General features: G+C 44.7%; 2 protein-coding genes across 4 annotated transcripts in view; both read right to left on the bottom strand.

The window, feature by feature from the left end:
* CCN4 (cellular communication network factor 4) overlaps window positions 1-21,543 on the bottom strand; it is a 52,012-nt gene that overhangs the window by 16,246 nt on the left and 14,223 nt on the right. The window contains exon 1 of one of the 3 annotated variants that reach the window (XM_029592057.1): window positions 5,650-6,282. The exons of the other annotated variants lie outside the window; for them this stretch is intronic. Within the exon in view, the coding sequence (XP_029447917.1) occupies window positions 5,650-5,685 (36 nt within the window). The 5' untranslated portion in view covers window positions 5,686-6,282. Of the gene's footprint in view, window positions 1-5,649; window positions 6,283-21,543 lie in introns of those variants that run through there. 3 annotated transcript variants of the gene reach the window in all.
* Window positions 1,417-5,650, bottom strand: LOC115085724. Its single transcript, XM_029592054.1, has 2 exons — window positions 3,842-5,650; window positions 1,417-3,722 (listed from the first exon to the last, which is right to left on the bottom strand). Exons 1-2 carry the CDS (start codon window positions 4,521-4,523, stop codon window positions 3,043-3,045), a joined length of 1,362 nt encoding a protein of 453 aa, XP_029447914.1. The 5' UTR covers window positions 4,524-5,650; the 3' UTR covers window positions 1,417-3,042.

The raw sequence follows: 21,543 nt of genomic DNA, 5'->3' as shown, positions 1-21,543 counted from the left end.
GCTGAGGAATTAAATAGCTACATTTTTTATTTTTTTAAAAGTTTTTCTATACCGTCGTTAAGTGATATAACATCACAACAGTTTACAAATAGGCACATAAATAAATTTGAAATAGATTTTACTTTAAACAATGGGTGCCAAAGTTGTTCAGATACATGATTCAAAATATTATAAGCTATATGTAGTGTGTATTGAAGTTCCCTTAATAGACTATCCATATATGCGATATACTGTAATTCTTTAACTTAAAACTTAAGTGTGATAAAAATAAAGGTAAGGAATGCATATATGTTATCTGGTGACTTTTGCCTGTGTGTATAAGTCCTTTTCTAGTTTCTTAGTACTACCTATTCCCCATTCTCATTATGAAATGCTTTTTTGAAAAGCCATGTTTTTAGGCTTTTTTTGAAGAGTTTATGCTCTCTTATTAGTCTTATTTCGGGTGGCATTGAGTTCCATAATATAGGGCTGGCTAATGATAATGTTCTTTCCCTTACTTGTGTCAGTTTAGCTGTCTTTTCAGAGGGTATGGTTAGTAAGGCTTTATTTGCTGATCTGAGATTCCTTTGGGGAACATGTAGTCTTAATGCAGAGTTTAACCAATCTGTATTTTCTTCATTGATTAGCTTGTGGACTGTGCAAAGTGTTTTAAATTGTGCTCTTTGTTTGATTGGCAGCCAGTGTAATTCCGCAAGAGTTTGAGTGATGTGGTCCCTTCTGCCTTTTCCAGTCAGAACTCTGGCTGCAGAGTTCTGTAAGATTTGGAGTGGTCTTAGTGTTGACTGTGGTAATCCAAGGAAGAGTGTGTTACAATAGTCTGTGCTAGTGAAAATAACTCTGGCACGCCGTAGCTCACGGACGACCGCCCCTCCCACCCTTGACCACGCGACAACAGAGTAGGTAAGCCAAGATAACTTTTATTAAGTGGAAGAAACGGCCACAGCCAGCATTTTACATTATAACCTTATTACTTTATATTGCAGCAGCTTAATCAATTGGCATTAGCTAAATGCCACGCCCTCACCGGTACCTTGCTTGTTCTTCCCACCCCAATGCTTTTTTGGAGACGGCAGCCCTCCATCCTTCCGCTCCGTGAAGGTGGTATACCATTGGCACCCCGCTCCGTGAATGCCAATCCCGCCTTCCGCTCCGTGAAGGGGAACACCCGCCACTGGCATCCCGCTCCGTGAACGCCTCCGTGGCTACTGCCGCTCCGTGCAGTATTCTGCCGCCTCCTCCCACCCCTGGCCTTGCGGGCCGCGGTTATTGCTTATGCCAGGCCTTCATTGGGCCACCCCCAGACCGGCCATTATCTCGGTCTCCGCCATGCTTAGTTATATCCATGCCCCCGCTTTCCCCCTATGCAAAGTCCTTGGTGCTGTGCTCCTCCCCTTCCCCCTCCCCCAACACCAAAAACTTCCCCTCTATGCAGCGATACATCCCCTTATGGTCCGGTGAGGGCACCCGCCAAAGTAGGAAACAGTAAAACCTTACTTGTTTTCTACCCCCACTAATTAATTAAAGCTGCTGTGGCCGTTTGCAGTGCAGGATGAAGATATCTACCCCAACGTCTGATAAGTGAACCCCATCCGGCCTATAATGCCTGAACATGAGAGCGAAATATCATCATGCTTGATGACATATCCCCCTATAGCTCTCAACCACGTCCCCACTTCTTTATTCAATTTGCGCCTGCTTTTGCGATGGATTTATGCGACCTCGCGTCCCTCCATACCAATCGGGGGATAATGTGGGACCATACCAATACCACGGCTGGCCATATAGCCTTAATTGCAGTCAAGTCCTTCTTGATCGTGATTATTAAGTCAATGTTTTTGACTGCGACCAAATCGTTACCGCCCAATTGACAGATGATATCAGGCTGTGGTAGTTGCCTGGCGTATTGGAGGATGCAAGGCATTAGTTGGACCCCTCATCCCTCGTTTGCCGAGCCAGAATAAGCTGGCCTTGCTACGAGGAATGCCCATCTGCTCGCTGGAGGTCTTTCTCTTGGTTCTAATGTGCGCCCAATAAATGTACGAGTGCCCCATATCACTTTCGCGCTCCCCGCTGGCGAGTCTATGATGGACAAAATAAAACGGTTATGTGCAACAGGACGGTAAATATATGCTTTTTATGTTTCTCAGTGAGACTGTTCATTGGGGTGTCTGGTTATTGGGTCGTATGTATGTTTTGAATTTACCGGATTTCCACCGCCCTAGCGCCTTAATTTGATCTTCGCTTAAACCGCTGCTGGCGAAGGATGCTGCGCCTATTCGGAATGAATGTGTGTGATAAGCTCCCGCGTCTTCCCCTATCTTTTCCAAGCCTTTGCGTAGCATACTGATAAACTGGTAACGCGATAGCGCGTTGCCATCTTTGTGTTTTAGGAAGGGCCCTCCCCCCAGCGGGCGTACTTTGAGGTATTCTGTTGTAGCCCTTACGGGGCATATCACCCCCGTATGAGCAGGGTGTAATGTAATCCAGCGACCTACTGCCCGTTGATCAGTTTTTGCTCGCCTGAGAAAGATCTGTACTGTCTCATTAAACAGCCTTATGTTTTCTATCAGGAGACCCCCATCCGATGCCCTGGTGGTCACCTTTGCCCTCGGGATAAGCTCGCTGTTTCTAAATGCACCAAAGAACATTAGTGAAAAAGCCACGGTCCATAGCTTTACCTCATAATTGTCCCAAACTAGGCTGGGGAGCTCCTTTACCAGTGCTTGTAGCAGCATTGGTGTGATAGGCTTTCTGGCGTCCCTTCTAACTGGTTCTTGTCTCCGCCAACCCTCTAATATCTTTTTTATGAGAAAGGAGTTGCTAATTGAGCCTATCCCCCATAGTTTGGAGACGAAAACAATAGCAGCTACATGTTGCCCTGCCTGTGCTCTTCATACTCCCGAGTTCGAGGTAGAGCAAGAACTCTGTTACATTTCTCTCTGTCATTGTCCCTTGAACTTGCGTGTTATTTGATTGGCAAAATTTTTGGAACAGGCTCCCGCCGCGTGCATATGCTCTCCCCGTACTCTGCCAGAGCCGATCTCAATATGGAGGCGAATCCGGGCACCCTAATTCCCAAATCCGCGGAGGGACGTGATAAGGGTGATGCTCTGCTTCCGGGGCCAGGAATCTGAAACGAGACCACTGACAACGAGACAATGCATCAGCGATGCCGTTAGCTTCCCCCGGAACGTACTTAGCCTTAAAGACCAGGTTAATGCGCAGGCAGAGCAGTACTAAATCCCGCAATAGCCTAATGACCCTAGGGGAGTGAGCGGTGAGAGAATTTTTTGCCTGTACAACCGCCATGTTGTCTGACCAAAAAACCACTCTTCTGTTGTGGAAACATGCTTTCCACATGTGTATTGTTGCAACAATGGGGAACAATTCGAGAAAAGTGATGTCTCTGAGTAAACCCATGGCTTCCCACTGTACTGGCCATCGTTCCGCGCACCATTTCCCAGCCAGATAGGCCCCAAATCCAGCGCTCCCCGCTGCGTCGGTGTAGAGCTGCAGCTCCCTATTGGTCATGATCGGGTCCCTCCAAACTGTCCGCCCATTATATTCCCCTAGGAATGTCTTCCATACTATGAGGTCCTCCCTGAGCTCCTTGGTGATTCTAATGAAATGATGGCTCCTGCGAATACCTGCTGTGGCTTGGGACAATCTTCTCATGAAGGGGCGACCCATGGGCATGATCTTGCAAGCGAAATTGAGGTGACCAATGAGTGACTGCATTTGTTTTAGCGTGATTGTTCGGTAGTAGATATGTTGGCCCGTAACGCTGCTATTTTTGCGGGCGGTAGGCGTGTGACCATTTGCAGAGTATCAATTTCGATACCGAGAAATGACAATTTTTGTGACGGTCCTTCTGATTTGTGCTTAGCTAGCGGAATGCCTAATTCGTCAGTTTTCCGGGTGAATGCTTCGAGGGCTTGCGCACAGGCCTGTGTGTCCCTATGGCCGGTAAACAGAAAATCATCCAAATAGTGTATGATTTTCCCTTTCCCGATGTCCTGCTCTACAGCCCATTGCACAAATGTGCTAAACCTCTCAAAGTAGGCGCAAGATATAGAGCAGCCCATCGGGAGGCATTTATCGAAGTAATATTTACCTTGGAATTGAAACCCCAACAGATGGAAGCAGCTTGGATGTATTGGAAGCAAGCGGAAGGCTGATTCAATGTCGGCTTTTGCCAACCATGCCCCTTGCCCCCAATGCCTCACCATGTCTAATGCCTGGTCAAATGAGGCGTAGGCGACCGAGCATGCTTCGGGGTCCAAGTAATCATTCACTGACCCACCCTCTGGGAAGGATAAATGGTGAATCATTCGGAATTCCCCTGGCTCTTTTTTGTGAACCACCCCCAGAGGGGAAATCCTAAAATGAGGTAGAGGTTTGTCCTTGAATGGGCCTTCCAACCTACCCATGTCGCTTTCTTTTTTGATCTTTAGTGCAATGACCTCTTCATTATTCCTCGCAGATAAGAGATTCTTAGCCTCTGTGGCGGTTTCTGGCCCCATGAAAGGTATATGAAAACCTTGGGAAAACCCTTTGTATAGCCATCTGGCCTCCTTGGGCTGATAACCCTTTAAACAGACCTGCAAGCTATGTATCTTAATGGGGGTAGGTGCTCTAATGAATTTATTGTTGCTCTGTGTGGGGGATGGTTCCTCCCCTTGAGCATTTTGTTTGAGGGTGGCCTGCACCGCATCCCATGCAGGCGTGTCTGAATTTGCAGGCAGCAGCGAATCTGCAAAAACCAGAGTTGAACAGCCTACAGATGGGAGTCCCCCCACCCCTAAATCTAGTGGCTTGCCCCCACCTTTGCCCTTGACGAAAGGGCTGACCTTGCCGAAATGGAAATCTTCCCGTAAAAGTATGTTGGCGAGGAGTTAACCATGTACTCGGCTGGTATGCATTGCCAGCGAAGCCAGGGACAACCTCCTGCACCATACTCCAACCAAGCCGTACTGCCATACGTGCGATAAGCACCACAAATGACGTCCTGGTAAGCAATTAAGGAGCAACATTTTTCAGGAAATTTTTGACCTATGATTGATGACAGAATTCTGAATCCTGCTGACCAATTAGCTAGCGTCTTAGCGATGCAGGGTTTCTCCCTAGCTGAGAGTTTGCACGCTTCGTGGCATTTGGGATCGGAACCCTCCCCTTCTTTCCTGAGCAGCTCGAATATATCTACATATTCGCTGCGCCATATTTTCTCTTTTAACGCCTCTGACACATGCGCGGTTAGTGAGCCCACTGTACATGTGTATTGTGCAGCGTTATTGCCATTCGTGGCTGAGCTACCAGTGGTATTGTGCCCATTGGTCCCCAGCTGACCCACCGTTGTTCCAACCGCTGTAGCTGTGGTTGGTGTTCCAACAGCTGTAGCTGGGGCTGGGGTCACAAGTAAAATATCCCCCATGGGTCGTCCTGACTGCCCTGTTTCCTGTGTTGGGCTAGTGTTAGCATTACCCTGCCCATGCCAGTTATCGAAAATAGCTTTCATAGCAGCGAAATTGTCAGTAGGAGCGCTTTGTGGCCCCAGCCACACTTCGCTGCCATTCCTTGGTGGTGGGTAACTGGGCTGTGTTGGGGGTACCTGCACATTACCCTGGCCCCGGTTTAAATCAGGGTACTCACAGTTCTGTCCTTCTTGCGGTTGCCCGTGTTGTCCATGAGCTGTCTGTTGACGTGCTGGTGGCTGGGTGTTGCCAGCTGAACTGTTGGAGCTGCCCGCTGCACCGTGCTGTGGACCGATGGGCACTGAGCCAGGGGATGGGCTAGTGGTATGCGTTAAGGCATCCAGCATTGCCTTCACCCTGTCCGTGCCATGGATAGCAGCCGCTGACCAGGTTTGGTCCATGAGCTGACGCAGCTGTCGTTCGGTAACATTGCCGAAGTTCTCTCGTGGCGGTGCTGCAGGGGTCGGTGCTGCAGGGGTCATGCCCCGTGGAGGGGGCTGCTCCGGCACATAGCAGCCCAAATGGCTGATGCTACGCGGTTGTCGTGTGCTTGCGGATTTCCTCTTCTTATTCCTCTGTGTCTTGGTCTTACGTTTTTCGACTTCTGGCGTTGCCGCAAAGTTTTCCTGCAATTTGCTTGGCTTCCGACGTGCTCGCTTGGCTAGAGCCTGAGCCTGGTCCGGCATAAGTGCGGACGGGGCAAAAGCCATAGCAAACTGAGTGGTAGCCATGCTGTGTAGACATAATAAATGGTTAGATCTCGCACAGTTTTGGGGGGGGGGGCATATGAATAGGTAGCCAAATGTGGGTGTGCGCACACCTGCTAAGGGGGGGGGGGGGGGAGGGGTGCAAGGAGCCGGGGGGGGGGGGGGGCTGGGCGCACGTTTGGGCCCGGCAAGTTTGGGGGGGCTGGACGGGAACAGGATGGGGGTGGGGGCAGCTGAGGAAGGTGGAGGGGGGGGCGAGGGGCGGCCGGACTCTGGGGGGAGGCGGGAGTGCCAGCGCATGGGGGGGGGGGGGCCTGGGGAGTAAAAGGAAAGTAATTAAAAAAAAAAAAAAAAAAAAAAGAAAATCCTGAAAGTCCATGTGCTGACCTCCAAAATGGCCGCTGCCATGTGCTAAACTCCCAAAATGGCCGCTGCCATGTGCTAAACTCCCAAAATGGCCACTGCCATGTGCTGACCTCTGCTGGCAAGCCCTTCCCATGAGAACCACAATACCATGCTAAGATGTAAGCCAACCTTTCATTAATAATTTAATTTACTTTGAATAGAGCTGCATAGCGCAGCCTAAATCATATCTATCAAGCTGAGGGTCCTGTACCCCTTATAATTCAGTATAAACGTGCACATGGGACAGCTGTCCCTTTAAATGGTAACCGAATGCTAAATATCACCTTTAGGATTAATATAAAACCATCCTGTTAACCTGGCTGAGCACTCAAATGCCATACCGCTGTCCCACGGACATATCATCAGAATTCCCAACTACGGAATGCTGGCTACTTTTTAATTGTCAGATTACTTAGGTATAACAAAGCACATCCGCAGGATGTTGAGGTAGCATGGTAGACATGAAGCCTGCCCACTTCCTAGCAATTTAGAGAGCGGGGGGGGGGGTAAAGCAATACATAGAAAACATCGATTTTAAAGTAAAGTAAGCCTACAAGATCAGTGCTCTAACCACTGAGCTACCAAGCCTGCTACTGCCAGCCATGTGCTCTAACCACCTATGCTTTCACCATGTGTAGACCCCTTCAATGGCGTTTCTAAGAGGCTACAAGTGAAAGATAACCAGCCCTGCACTCACTGCCCTTTCAATAAATACAGCAACATGCAGAGCAAGCATTGTGCTGAAAGCCAGCCATGAATTCATAAAATATATATATATATAATAACAGGTAAAGTGTGGCCGAGAGCCCATGGCATTTCACTAAATATATATTAGTTAAAATATATATAACCAGCCATGTGCTAAGGCATTTCCTTAAATAAAATAACATTCCAGGCAGAAGCAGCCATGCATTCAAAGCCTTTTCATTAAATAAAGTACTGGTAATGCAGAGCCAGCTCAATGCAAAAGGGGGGGGGGGGTGAGCATACCTTCCAGACCTTAGCAACACACAATTACCATTAATATTCTCAACATTTTGCCTATAAGCCACAAAATCTATGTACTTTACCCAATGATGTAATCAAAGAAATCGTTCCTGCTCCTTTAGCTGATCTGCTCCTCTTACAGCACGGCCGTGCTGGAGGCAAAGTGAAAGTAAAAGCAAAACTGTTGTAGCACAGCCGTGCTGAGGTCAGCCTGTTGCTCTCGCTTCCAGGCTGCAAATGTGCTCCCCCCACCCCGCCCTACCTCTAAGTACCCGAGCTCAGAGACGCCGCCTTCCTTGTCTCATTGGCTCATGCCCAGGTTTGAACTGGCCCCTAATCCCATTGTCCGCACCTAGGCTGTGCCCCCCTCCCCCCTCCCCCCTCCCTCTTGCCTGCCGCACGTCTGCCCAGTTATACGGCTCATGCCTCAAGAGGCGGGCCTCCTTAAGTGCTTGAAGAACAGTTCGAAAGTGTGCTAGGGTTAGTAGTGGTTTTAGCCTTCTAAGGACCATTAGTTTCGCGTACCCCTCTCTGACTTTCAATGATATGTGTTGTTTGAGGTTGATTTCACTGTCAATTATTACTCCTAGGTTTCGAGTTTTTTCGGTTAGTTCCACTATCTGATCGTTTCTAATTTTTATGGGATTCTGGATTAATTCAGTTTTTTTTCGTTCAAGGTGTACGAATTCTGTTTTTTCAATATTAATTACTAGTTCCATTTTCTCCTTACGCTTTCTTATGGCTGTTCTTTTCCTTAGTTTGGGTCACTTGCTACATGTGCACGGTCTGCATTCCCAGAACCATAATAGTCCAGTTATAGCTTTTATCCTTTTTTTTTTTTTTTGGCTCTGCACAGAGAGGTGGAAGGCCTGTTTTGATTTTCCACAATCTGCCCACAATTTCAAATCCTAAACTAATTCTGTCATTTTATGGAAGGAAAAAAATCTCAATAATTTTTACAGGAGCAGAGAGAGATAGATAGAGAGTGCCCATTTTTTTGGCTACATTCAAATGCTCCAAATGGCCCCTCTGCTGTCGCACACCACCCCCATCCTGGAGCGCCCCAGTCAGGATATCACAAGGAATATGTAAGAGAGAGATCTGCATACAGTGGAGGTCGCACATGCAAATCTCTCTCACCTATCTTCATTCTGGATATTCTGAAAACTAGATAAGGCAGTGGTATTCACTTCCAAGTCCTCCAAGGCTGCAAATGGGTCAGGTTTTCAGGATATCTCTAAAGAGTATGCATGAGATAGCAGTGCATGCACACTGTCTCAACTATATGCAAACCTATCTCCATGCTTATGCACTGGACAAAACCTGAAAACCTAAGGGGACACCTAAGGACAGGGACACAGCTGCATGGAATTTCCTCTCCTCCTCTCTAAGCCGACGCCTCCGATGCAACCTTGTTCTACAGATAAGTCTCAATCACATGTTGAATTCATATCCCCTGAGTGCGTATCCGGGACAGGGAGGAGACAAACTGAAGTGTACAGTGCCACGCAGCGCCGAGACATGAACGAACGGATGAGTTACTGCAATCGTGCTAGACAGCCCTCCTTTGCAGATGTCAAGAAATGAATAGGCTAGAATATCCATTTTATTCCCACCTCGCTTGTTCTACACAGGCTGATACAATAGCGTGTGCTGAGCCAAGCACACAGGATAACGAGTGCTTGGACAGCTAGGCTAACACCCGATGCAATAAGGAGATTAGCACATCCAAACCAGCAGGTAGCTAATAGCACTCATCACATCTAAATGCATGTAGATGAGGCTATTAGCTATTAGCTATTTTAACACGAAAAACTTAATTTATTTATTTAATTTATTTATTTAACAGTTTTTCTATACCGACATTAAAATACACATCATATCGGTTTACATGATAACAAAAGGTGGAAATTACAAATAACAGGGGGGGGGGGGGGGGGGGGAGGTGGCGAACTAAGAGTAACTGGGGATCGAAAAGGGACCCCAGCAAAAGATAGAAGGAGAGAAAACGAGAGAAACGGTAACTTCTTAATGGGGCTGCCATTAAGCCTTTATGCGCTCCGAACCATCTGAAAAATGCCCCATAAAGCCATAAAAAAGTCCAAAAAAATGCCCCATAAAGCCATAAAAAAGTCCAAAAAAAGTCACTGGTTTATCTCCGGCCTTACCTTCCTTCCAGCTTGCTTGCAAGCTTCCAAGTTCTCTCTCCCTGTTGATTGTAACTTTGACTTATTCCTACCTATTGTTTATCTTTCGCTCATTTGAATTTGTTACTCCTTTTATACCCTTGTTAAATGTAAACCGATCCGATATGGTTATTCACTATGAAGGTCGGTATATAAAAACTGTTAAATAAATAAATAAATAAATAAATAAATAAATAAATAAAAATACTGTTATCCCATAGTTTTTCCTACTTAGTATTGCCCATTAATTGAGGGTCTGTTTTCCTAACCTGTGCCTGTGAGCGGATTAGGAAAATGGACGCCCATTAATTGAGCATCTTTTCCCTAACCGGCACTCAGCCACATCTCCTGGGCGCCTGATGCCAGGGACACGCTAGGGGCGCACAACTTATCCCTAGTGTGTCCTTTTTAGCGTGGCAGCTCATTTTCCTATTGCATCGAGCACTCAGGAGAGGTGATTGTGCGCGTGTTCAAAAAACGTGCATCCAGTCTGGATGCGCATTTTTGCGTTCACTTTATTCCATCGGCCTGACAGTGCCTCCCGCCTTCCTCCAGCAGCAGTTCCTCTCGTTCCCTGTTCCATAACAAGTTTAGATATTCTACAAAACAGCAGGCGTGCTCTCACCCCTGTCCTGCCATCAAGCAGGCCGATAAAGGCTTTGCACAGGTTAGGAAAACTGAGCATCCATTTTCCTAACCCGCTGACAGCCATCTCTCCTGGGTGCCCGCTGCCAAGGTTAATGCAACAGGGGGATTAGCGCCTATTTAACGCGCGTCTGACGCGGAGTGAATGAGTTAGCGCTCATCACGTGCAAATGCATGTGAATGAGCCTATTACTCATTCACTCTGCATGCAAGAAAATAAATGTGCGTCTCAGACCACATTTATCGCTCAGCTATTAACGCCAAGTTTACCAGCATCGGTCTTCATAACCGGCAGCCGCAGCAGGGTGGCGTTAGCAAGGAGGCGCTAAGGTCGTGCAATCAACCCTAGCGTCTCCTTGCTAGCGTGAACCCCTAATTTGAGTATTGCATGGCGCCACCCCTTGCGGGCACCATTCGCGCATTAGGAAAGTGGGCGCTGCCTTTTCATAATGTCAAGCTTTTTCTATTATAGTGAATATTTTCACAAATTTGCAGAGTTCGACTTGTTTGACCATTTTACTCCAGGCCTCCGGGTTTTATCAGCATTAGTTGTCATGTAATTAAACCACTGGAGGTTTTTCGGTATTTACATACACAGAATGCTCAGAAGGTAAGTTTGAATGTGTTGATTCATTGGCAAGCCTGCTTACTGCCATTGTACCTCTAGAGCAGGGCCTGGAGGCTGCAGCCTCTACTCAGGGCTGCTAGAGGATGCACAGAATATCCGGTTCCTCCCTGAGGTTTGTGGGGCAAGTCAGATGACTGGGACTCCTGGCTGAATTATTTATTTATTTATTTATTTATTGTTTTTGTTATACCGAGTTTCATGATAGGCATCACATCAACCCGGTTTACAAATAACAAGGAGTGTAAAGCATAACGTAACGTAAAAAAACAATATTTTCAATAAGAACCTTGAACTTTAAATACAGTGAATCAGAAAAAGGGAGAGGGAAAGTTACAAAAAACAAGGAAAATAAACTTGGGATGGAAGGGGAGATTCGAATAATGCATCCTCTCTAGCGCTGCATTAATCTCCTCGCCATGCATGCAGAAAACAGATGACGATTCCTGCCCCATAGAATAGCATGTCTGGAAATCTATTTGGAAGAAAAAGGTCTAAAGCCAGCTCTGAGCACCACACATTTGTAGAAACTCAATATAGCTCAAGAGAGAATCTTATTTAAGATATTTTCATGGCAAAAAAAAAAGCTATACTCAAAATCTACGTGGCTCTATGAAGGATTGGAGAGGTGGTAGTCACTCAAACATTTCCAAGCAATGATAATAACTAACACACCACATTTATATCTCCCTATTCAGAGATATAATAGGGAGATATAAATGTGGTGTGTTAGCTTTTTTTCCCCCCAAGCAATGGTAATAACTATGTCAGCGATTAAAAAAGAAAGTTTACCATTCAGAGAACATGAACACTGGAAGGCCAGAAAATACACTGCAGTGGCTTGGTCCATGACTTTCACACTGTCCCTTCACCTTCAGATGCACTGAAGTGACCCATTCCAGTGACCCTCTCTGCTACCATGAAAAATGCATGCTATGGTAGTGGGAGACAATTAAGCATGGCAAGGCAAACACTGCAACCCGAGATCTTTCTGGGAAATGCTCATGCAATATCTTATGCTTACACGTATGATTCTGAAGTGCATTTATAACATGTCCGAATAGCAAGGTAGATTTGCAAATGAACTGGTTTTATTAAAAAAAAACCAAAAACCCCAGCAACAACAACAGTCTTGTACTTAACAATTTAGTACATGGAACTGCTGAAAATGACAATTTTTTGTGTGGAAGGCAAGAAAAGTTAATTAAAAAAAAACCACACACAGAAAAATAAGGCAATACCTTTTCACTGGACTAATTAATACATCTCTTCACTAGGTTTTGGAAGCTATTAATCCCTTCCTCAGGTTAGAATGCATCGTAGCTCCTGGAAGCTAGTAAAGAGATCTAGAATCTGACCTGAAGAAGGGAGTCATAGCTCCTAGAAGCTAGTCAATAGATGGATTAACAAAAGGTCTCTCCTTCTTTTTATTTTGTTAATGTTTTATCTCAGTGCTTTCCAGTAGACTGACAAGGCACTCATTTTTTTCTTTTGGGTGATGCCCATAACATGTCACAAGGGGGCAGCAAAGACCAGGCCGGGGAAGCAATGGCGCGCTTCTTTCACAGATATCTAAGCACCTAAGCAGAATGCCTGGTGCACTCCTGAAAGCAAACAGGTGAACTTTTGAAGAGCTGATGGAATTAAAATATGGCCGGACTTTGGCAATCGTGTCTAACAAGCGTATCCTGGGCATTTTAAACACTTCTTCGCTTGTTGGGGCTTCGGTAAACTTAAATGGAAAATTCTTTTGTTTATTTTCATTTTTGAAAACTAACTATGTGATAGACAAAACAGCTGATTTTTACCAAAGTGGTGTTTTGAAAGGTTTTATTCTAATTAGAACTTCCAAAAACAAAAGCCAGCAAGAAACATTTCAGATTCCAAACTTTAATTTTGGACCCACAGACCTCTACTGGTATTGCCATCTGAAGATTAAAATGTAAAGGGGTCCCTAATGCTCACTGTTTCTTTTTTGAATCTTGAGTCCTTGTAGCCTATTTTATATCTTCTTCATGACCGACATTCAGCCATATTTCAGGGCCTCAAACTGACCACTGGGCAGCTTTTCCCGTGAAAAAGATCTATGAGAGCACAAGAAGGGTGACAGTCAGACCAAGAGTCCATCAAGCCTAGTGCCCTGTCTCTGACCTGGGCAAACATCAGGAACCTTGAGGAAGAGTACAGGATTTGCCGCCCCCCTGTTAAGGGTCAAAACAAATTGTAGGTGATGCCTTTTTGTTGGACTAACTCACTACATCTTTACCAAGTTTTCCAGCTTTATCCTCTCTTGATCCGGTCAGTGAAGAAGCAGTGCCGTGATGATGGATTTAAATAGTACAGAATCATCTAAGTCTTAGGCTATCTGCTACTACTGCTTATCATTTCTTCAGCACTACTAGACATATGCGGATAAGAGACAGTCCCTGCTGCATGGAACTTGCAATGTAATCAAGACAATTATACATGACAAGTCTATGAAAAGTGCCTAGAATTTAAAGCAGCTTCAGAAGTGTCAGCTTATAAAGTGGATTTGAATATGGGCAGAGACAGAGAATGACATGTGGACTCAGGAAGTCTTTTCCAGACTTATGGTCCAGCAAGTTGGAAACAGAGTAGGAGAAGGGCACAGATATGAGCAACTTGCTCGATGAACGGAGTTCACAAGGAAGGGTGTACAGATACAGAAGAGAAGATGGGTAATGTGAGCCTGCAGACTGAATGCATTTATATGCGAGTAAGAGAGGATTGAGAGATAGCCAATGTAGTGACATGAGAAGTGGCATTACATGGTCATTGTGATATTGAAGGAGCGTAATTTATATTCTGACCTAAGAAAGGGAGTATTACCTTCTGAAAGCTAGATAAGAAATGTACATAAGAACATGAGAAGTTGCCATACTGGGTCAGACCAAGGATCCATCAAGCCCAGCATCCAGTTTCCAACAGTGGCAAATCCAGGTTACAAGTACCTGGCAAGTACCCAAAACATTACGTAGATCCCATTCTTCTAATGCCAGTAATAGTAGTGGCTATTCCCTAAGTCAACTTAGCCGTTAATGGATTTCTCCTCCAATAACTTATCCAAACTTTTTTTAAACCCAGCTACACTAACTGCCCTAACCACATCATCTGGCAACAAACTCCAGAGCTTAATTGTGCACTGCGTGAAAAAGAATGGTCTCCGATTAGTTTTAAATGTGCTACTTGCTAACTTCAAGGAGTGTCCCCTAGTCCTAACTTGAAGGACTAGGGGACACCACTGTATATATTTTACATGATTTGTTATTATTTGTTAACCTTTATTTGTGTGCTGCTCAGTAAATGGAAGGAAGTAGGAGTGGGAGGTTGGGTTTGACAGAGCTGATGAGATAGTAAAACTTTACAGTTGGAAGGGCCTATATCTGATAATGAGAAAGCTAAGGTCTTATTAAGTCCTTTTGTGTTTGTTTCAAAATGTTTGATCATCCTAATTCCAGCTGATTTCCATTCTGTCAACCCCTTCCCTTTACTGAGCTGTAATGGCATGTGCAGGCAGCCTAGTTGACTCCTACTATTTAAAGTCAGTGCAACTGAACTTTTTCTTCATTGACCTGATAAAGAGAGTGGATAACTCTTAAAAACTAGCCACAGTTGTATTATTAGTCCAATCAAAAGGTATCATCTATAACTTGTTTGTTGACCCTTAATTTTACATAACCAAGTGGACTAACATGGCAACCGAAATTCCTACCTCTTAATGGCACAACCTTTCAATTTCCAGAGCCATGCTTTAGGGCATCAGTTACCCTAGGATGACATCTCTATTTGTTATGTGCAGATACAAGGCTTCAGTAAGGCCTCTGGGGGCTGAGAGTCTATGAATATCTCAGTAACTGGCCCAAGTATCAAAGTGATGAACTTGGATACTTCATACAAAGCATGTGGTAATGGACTGGTTTCCAGAGATTTCTTGATTGGTATACACCAGTCACATTTAAAGCATCAGTCACAAATTAAATGAATTGGGCATGCATTAACAACTCTGACTAATGAAGCACAAAGTTTGTTTCCCACAATGATGCTGAAAACATTACTACTGGAATCCCATGGGTTTATCCCGTCATCCCAGCACACTCACAGGTTCGGCTCTGCAATTTCTCTTTTTTTTCAAGAGCTAAACTCATCCAGCTGTGGCTCCTTCACCACCCCTGAGCTTCCCACTCCCACAGCAGGTAAGTCGCACAGCTCATAAGTGTGCGGAATGTGATTTAGTTTTCTTGCTTTTCTGCTGTTGCTGGTCAAACCAAAATTTGAGATGGACAGATTAACCAGGATTTACAGAAGCTGCTCTGTCAAAAATCCAGAGTCTAGAAGCAAAGCTCACCATGCTGAAACTCTACCCTATATGGAAAAGATTTAGCAGGAACTGGATTTTTTTTTATTGGCCCAACATAACAATTGCAGAAAGATGATGTTAATATATGAGTGTTCAAGACCACATAGATCCTTTCTTCAGATGCTACTGGCATGTGAAGAAGGGGTTTCTATAATTGCAAAACTTCCTGCTCAACTTCATCACTGGAAAATCATTATGTGGCGAGGAATTTCAAAGAAAAAAAGAATAGTTGCTGAATATAAAGGCAGGGGATGTGCTGGATCTGTTGCGACCCAGCACTGGTAGCACTGAAGGGGCGTCCTGTATTCACTGCAGAATATACTACGCCCTCAGGATACATAGGGGATTCTTTCCAGAAATACCCTGAAGAAGGTAGAGAATAAGTGAACTTCTAGTGAATTCAGGGTGAGGGGCTACTTGCTAATAATGTGCAGAAGGAAAGGGAGGGGAAAGAAATCAAGAGAAGGATGATGATTGCCCCTGAAGTATTCCTGGTACCCAAGAACAACAAACAAAATCAAGGAGGCATTCTCTGAGACAAACAGTTTTCACCACCATTAGAAACAGGTATCTTTAAATTCCACTCCAGCGTTTCTGCTGTTAGGCCATTCCAGGCATCCTCTTCATTTTTCTTCTGAGCCTAACACATAATAGATAACGATGATAACATAGAAGGATCTATTTCCCATCCACTCTGACTGGCTAATCTTGGAGAATGGATACAGATAACATAGTGTATACGGGGGGGGGGGGGGGGGGGGGGGGCGAGATTGCATTCTTCTGGTTTATTATATTAAATTATTTATTGAAATTTGATATCCAATCTTATCAGTTTCACTCAGGGACAATGTAAGGCATTCAGAAGAAATTGGATTCAAAGGACCTCTGGTCTTCTCTCGACCTAACCAATTATGGGGAATGCCCCCAGGCTCCTGTGAATTTGCCGCTGCTGCAGGAGCTTTTTTGCTGCACAATTTACAATCTGCTGCACAATCAACAAAACTGAAGCTCCCACAAACTAATTCATTCATCTGAAGGAAGCTACAATATCTGCAGGGTTGATTCAACAACCTTCTCAAACGGGGAGGAGTCAACACATGGTTTTAGCCAAGCAAGTCTTGCCTTACAAATCTGCTAGATTTTTTTTTAAAGGTGTAAATAAACATGTGGATAAAAGGTGAGCCAGTGGATATAGTGCATTTATCTTTTCAGAAAGTATTTAACAAAGGTGCCCCCCCCCCTATGAGAGACTCCTCAGAAATTTGAAAAGTCAAATACTAGAAGACACTGTCCTTTGTGAATTGGTAACTATTTAGAATGTAGGAAACAGAGAGCAAGACTAAATGGTGTTTTCCAAATGGAGAAAGGTCATTAGAGGAGTGATCTAGGGATCTGTACTGACATCTGTGCTGTTTAACACATTGATAAATGAACTGGAAATGAGAACAATGAATGAGGTGATAAATCTGCAGATGACCCAAAATTATTCAAAACTGTTAAAGCTGCAGTGGCTTGGGAGGAATTATAGAAAGACCTTTTGAGGCTAGGAGGCAGGGCAACTGAATGGCAGATGAAATTTAATGTGGAATAGTGGAATATGATGCACATAGGGAAAAATAATCCCAACTGCAGGTACACAGTGCTGAGTTCCATATTAGAAGTCACCAGCCAGGAAAAGGACCTTGAAGTCTTTGTGGGCAATATGTTGAAACCCTCAGATCAGTGTGCAGCAACAGTCAAAAAAGCAATTAGAATATTAGGAATGATCCCAAAAAGAATAGAGAATAAAATGCAAAATATCATGTTGCCTCTGTATGAAGCCATGCTGCAACTGTGCCTTGAGTATTGTGTGTAGTTCTGGTCACCCCAGCTCAAAAAAGGCAAGGCAGAACTAGAAAAGGTTGTGGAGAGGGGCAAGAAAAAGGGTATGGAAAGGTTAGACAAGTTAAGAAACAACTGAGAGGGGAAGGGAGGAAGTTTCTTCATAATCCAGCCCCTGCCTTCCCAGGCAGATTGCAGGGAACAGAAGGGGAAGGTGAGGGTGAGGCTGGATTAGACAAAAGCCAAGTCGCTCTGCTCCCTAACCGAGTCCCTCCCCTCCTGTTCCTCCCAAATTCCCTCCAGTCCTGAAGGGAATGGTGGGGAGAGGATGACATTGGAATGGACAGACATCTTCCAAGAATGCTAAGTCTAACTCTAGACATTCTGTATCCCTGCTCGCCGGGAGATGTTGAATCCAGCTCAAGGTTGCTCAGGTCACACAGCCCTCACAGATGGAGGTTTGAATTGCCATGGTATTAGTGGAAAGCATCTGCTTTAGAATGGCCTCTGTTTTCCTATCCTGAGGAACTTTCAAGGCCGTTCCCCCTTCTACTGGGATTGTTGTTTTACATGTTACTGCTGAGAACAGGGTGTCTATCCCGGGCAACCTAAAGAGGTTATTCCTTTCCTCCAGGGACAGGGGATAACTTCTTTTTTCCCCAGTGCCCCAGACTGCCAAACAGATGAGGGGAGGCAGTAGGGTGAGAGGTTGAAAGCGAAAGAGAGGAAAGGAGAGATAGAATGTGAGGACCCTACTCAGAGATTAACCCCCCTTTGAAAAATCCCCTTCTCCAGGGCATGCACAGACCCCTAAGGGTACTGGGGGAACTCAACCAGGCCTACTCCTGGGAGATAGGCTACTGCTGGATAAATCAGCCTCTAGGAACTATTGCTCCGGGAGCAAAGAATGCTCAATCAGGCCACTTAGGCTCTGGGAACTCTGTGATCAGTCCTCACTGGCCTTCACGTGCTGGAGCCAGAGACTACTGGCAAGTGCCAAGGACCACATCTCCCTTATAGCTCAAAATGAGGTCATAAAAGAGGTGTGTCCTCTGTCTCCATCAGCCAATGGGAGGAGATATCCCACATCTAAGGACTGGTCTAGCAGGAAGTAAAGGAATGGCTGTTAGTCATTAAAAATAATGTATTGTATATGCCACATTTGATAAATTATGAGTCAGAAATATATTAATATGAAAATGTAGTCCGCCTTTAAATATTCCAATGAATGCTGCAGTGTTTTCTGAGGTATGTTATGGTATATAAAAGGAGCTACTCACTTCACACCTTAGTTCCTGTTCAGTCCGTGCTGAAGGGGTTTATAGCCTGAGGTGGTCACATCCCAATACTGATTTCCATAAGACCAAGATTTGGTAATTGAACTACATTCAAGTCTGCCTCTGCCATGGTGGCCTTTGGTGCCATGACTTTCAGGCCGACTCAGAACAGTGTGCTCCATTAACCCGTGATTAGACGTGCATTTTCGACGCGCTAGCTTTACCCCTTATTCAGTAAGGGAAAATAGTGAGTCGAAAACGTGCGTCCAACCCCCCCCACCCCCCCCGAACCTAATAGCGCCCGCAACATGCAAATGCATGTTGCAGGCGCTATTAAGTATTCCCGCGCAATTCAGTAAATAAAATGTGCAGCCAAGCCGCACATTTTACTTTAAGAAATTAACGCCTACCCAAAGGTAGGCGTTAATTTCTGCCGGCGCCGGGGAAGTGCACAGAAAAGCAGTAAAAACTGCTTTTCTGTGCACCCTCCGACTTAATATCATGGCGATATTAAGTCGGAGGTCCGAAAGTTAAAAAAAAGTAAAAAAGAAAAGAAAAAAAAATTGAAATAGTCCCACAGCTCGCGGGTTGAAAACCGGACGCTCAATTTTACCAGCATCCGGTTTCCGAACCCGTGGCTGTCAGCGGGCTCGAGAACCGACACTGGCAAAATTGAGCGATGGCTGTCAAACCCACTGACAGCCGCCGCTCCTGTCCGAAAAGAGGCGCTAGGGATGCGCTAGTGTCCCTAGTGCCTCTTTTTACCGCCGGCCCTAATTTAAATAAATTAAATTACTGTATCGCGCACACAGGAGAGTGTCCTGTGCGCGCGCTGGGAGAGCGGGCGCTCGCCCGCTGTCCCGTGATTTTTACTGTATCGGCCCGTTTATTAGCAAGACTGAGCATTCACCCACACAGCTCTCCAAGACAATGCTCTGCCACAGTCTCTCTGGATTTCCTTTTGCTCTCTTTCTATTTTCATTAACTCTTTCATCAGCCATCCTCCTCTACTTCTGAAGATTGTCTTCTAGGTATTATTGCATTGTCGATTTAGGATTTTTGCTTATGGGGAATAGACGTCTGTGCCTCCCCCATGCTTATTTTAATGTATTTAAAATATTTCTCAACTAATTCACCCAAAGTTGTTTACAACAGGTGTTTATGTAATTGATGTACACCACTTAGAACCTAATTTTGTATTTAGTGGTATATAAACTTTCAAAATAAATAAATAAATATACATTTTAAATTTGCATAACATTTCATAAGTATCCAACATAAAATTCCCACCCCAAATTAAATCCACAAATAAACAAATTCGAAAAAAGAAACCAAATAGCTGCTTATTCACCCATTCTGAATCTAACTTCTCCTAAAGAACAAGGTTTTCAAATTATGATGGAACGTTAAATAATTCATCTCCTGTCCAATCTCCACTGGGAGTTTTTTTTTCCATAAGGTTAGTGCAATAATTAAAAAAACATGTGCCTTAATCTGAGAGCCATGTACTGAGTTAAAAGATGTAACTGACTAGAACACAGATTGCCCTGTTTATTAAACACTACCACGCATCACTGTAAACACTGAAGTCAAAATCTTAAGCTGGAATCGAGCCACCACTGGAAGCCAGTGCAGGGTCTCAAGCAATAAGGACAAAATGAACCTTAACTGTGGCATTTTATTTATTTACTATTTTTATATACTGTTTACATTCAGGTACTGAGGTATTTTTCTATCCCCAGAGGGCTTACAATCTAAGTTTTTGTACCTGAGGCAATGGAGGGTAAAGTGAGTTGCCCAAGGTCACAAGGAGTGACAGCAGGACTCACGCACTAGTCTCCTGGTTTGTAGTCCACTGCTCTAACCACGAGGCTATTCCTCCAACTTCATCTATACGTGAGCCTCAAAGATAGGGCCATGGATAGGTTGTTACAGTGGTCCAAATGAGACCCTACGCAAGCATGAACCACCGTCTTTAAGGATTTTACATCCAAAAATGGGCACAAGTTCCTTATATTTTGTAACTTTAAAAATACTGCACGACCTGTCTGGGAAACATGAGTCTCCCAAGTAAATGTGGGCTCAAAAGGCCTCCCAAATCTTTCACCCCCTACCTAGGTGAAATTTGCTGAACTCCAGCTTGAAGGGACAGAGGACCAACCCCTGGGACTAAGCCCCCACTTCTCAGAGTCTCAGTTATGGAAGAGTTAAGGACTAATTTACTCTGGAGAAGCCAATCTGATATAATAGTCAATTTAATCTTCAAATCCCAAACTATCACTATCACATCTCTGCCCGGTGGTACAATGATTAACTGCGTATCATCCACAATAAATCATAGGCCTGAAGACCCAAGGAAGAAAGTAATGATCCCAGTGGTTGCATAAGAATATTAAACAGTGTGGAAAGAGGGGACTCCTGAGGGATCCCACATCCCTCCACTGTAATGGATAAAATAACTCCATTCACCAAGAACAGGGAAGATTTTTCAGATAGAAAAGTAGCAATCCATTTAATATTGTGCCTTGCAAACACCACCGCATTACAAAGCTTCTGAGTCATTATCTATCTGCAGGATATATATATATATAAGCACTGAATCTGCCAGAGCCAGCATACAATATATAGCCCTGGATACTGTCAACATCAACGTAAGAGCTGATGCTCAGGCACACAGCAGTCTGCAGGCAGGCAACGTTCTCGGGAAAACCGGAAGGTCTGGGATTCTGAGACTACACCAAGCACAGGCTACGGGAAGTTCAAAGTCGGCATGCAGACACAGCAGGGGTTAAATATAGATGGTAGGAATGTGCAGGCAAAATAATTGTGATTCGGTTCGGGTTTTTTTTTTGTTATGGGGCTGAGAAATTTTTTTTCATTTTGTTTAAATGCTTATTTCGGTTTGGTTTGTTTGCCAAGCTGAAATAAACATTAAACTCCCAAATACAAAAAAAAAAAAAATCTGAAATGGGGCTCTCTGAGCCACCTCCATGGCCCCTTCAGCCCTTCAATCCCCTATCAAGATGCTGGAGGCCTGGCCT

This window comes from Rhinatrema bivittatum, chromosome 2, assembly GCF_901001135.1.
Source record: "Rhinatrema bivittatum chromosome 2, aRhiBiv1.1, whole genome shotgun sequence".
NCBI lineage: Eukaryota > Metazoa > Chordata > Amphibia > Gymnophiona > Rhinatrematidae > Rhinatrema > Rhinatrema bivittatum.
This window is presented reverse-complemented; position numbering and strand designations above follow the sequence as displayed.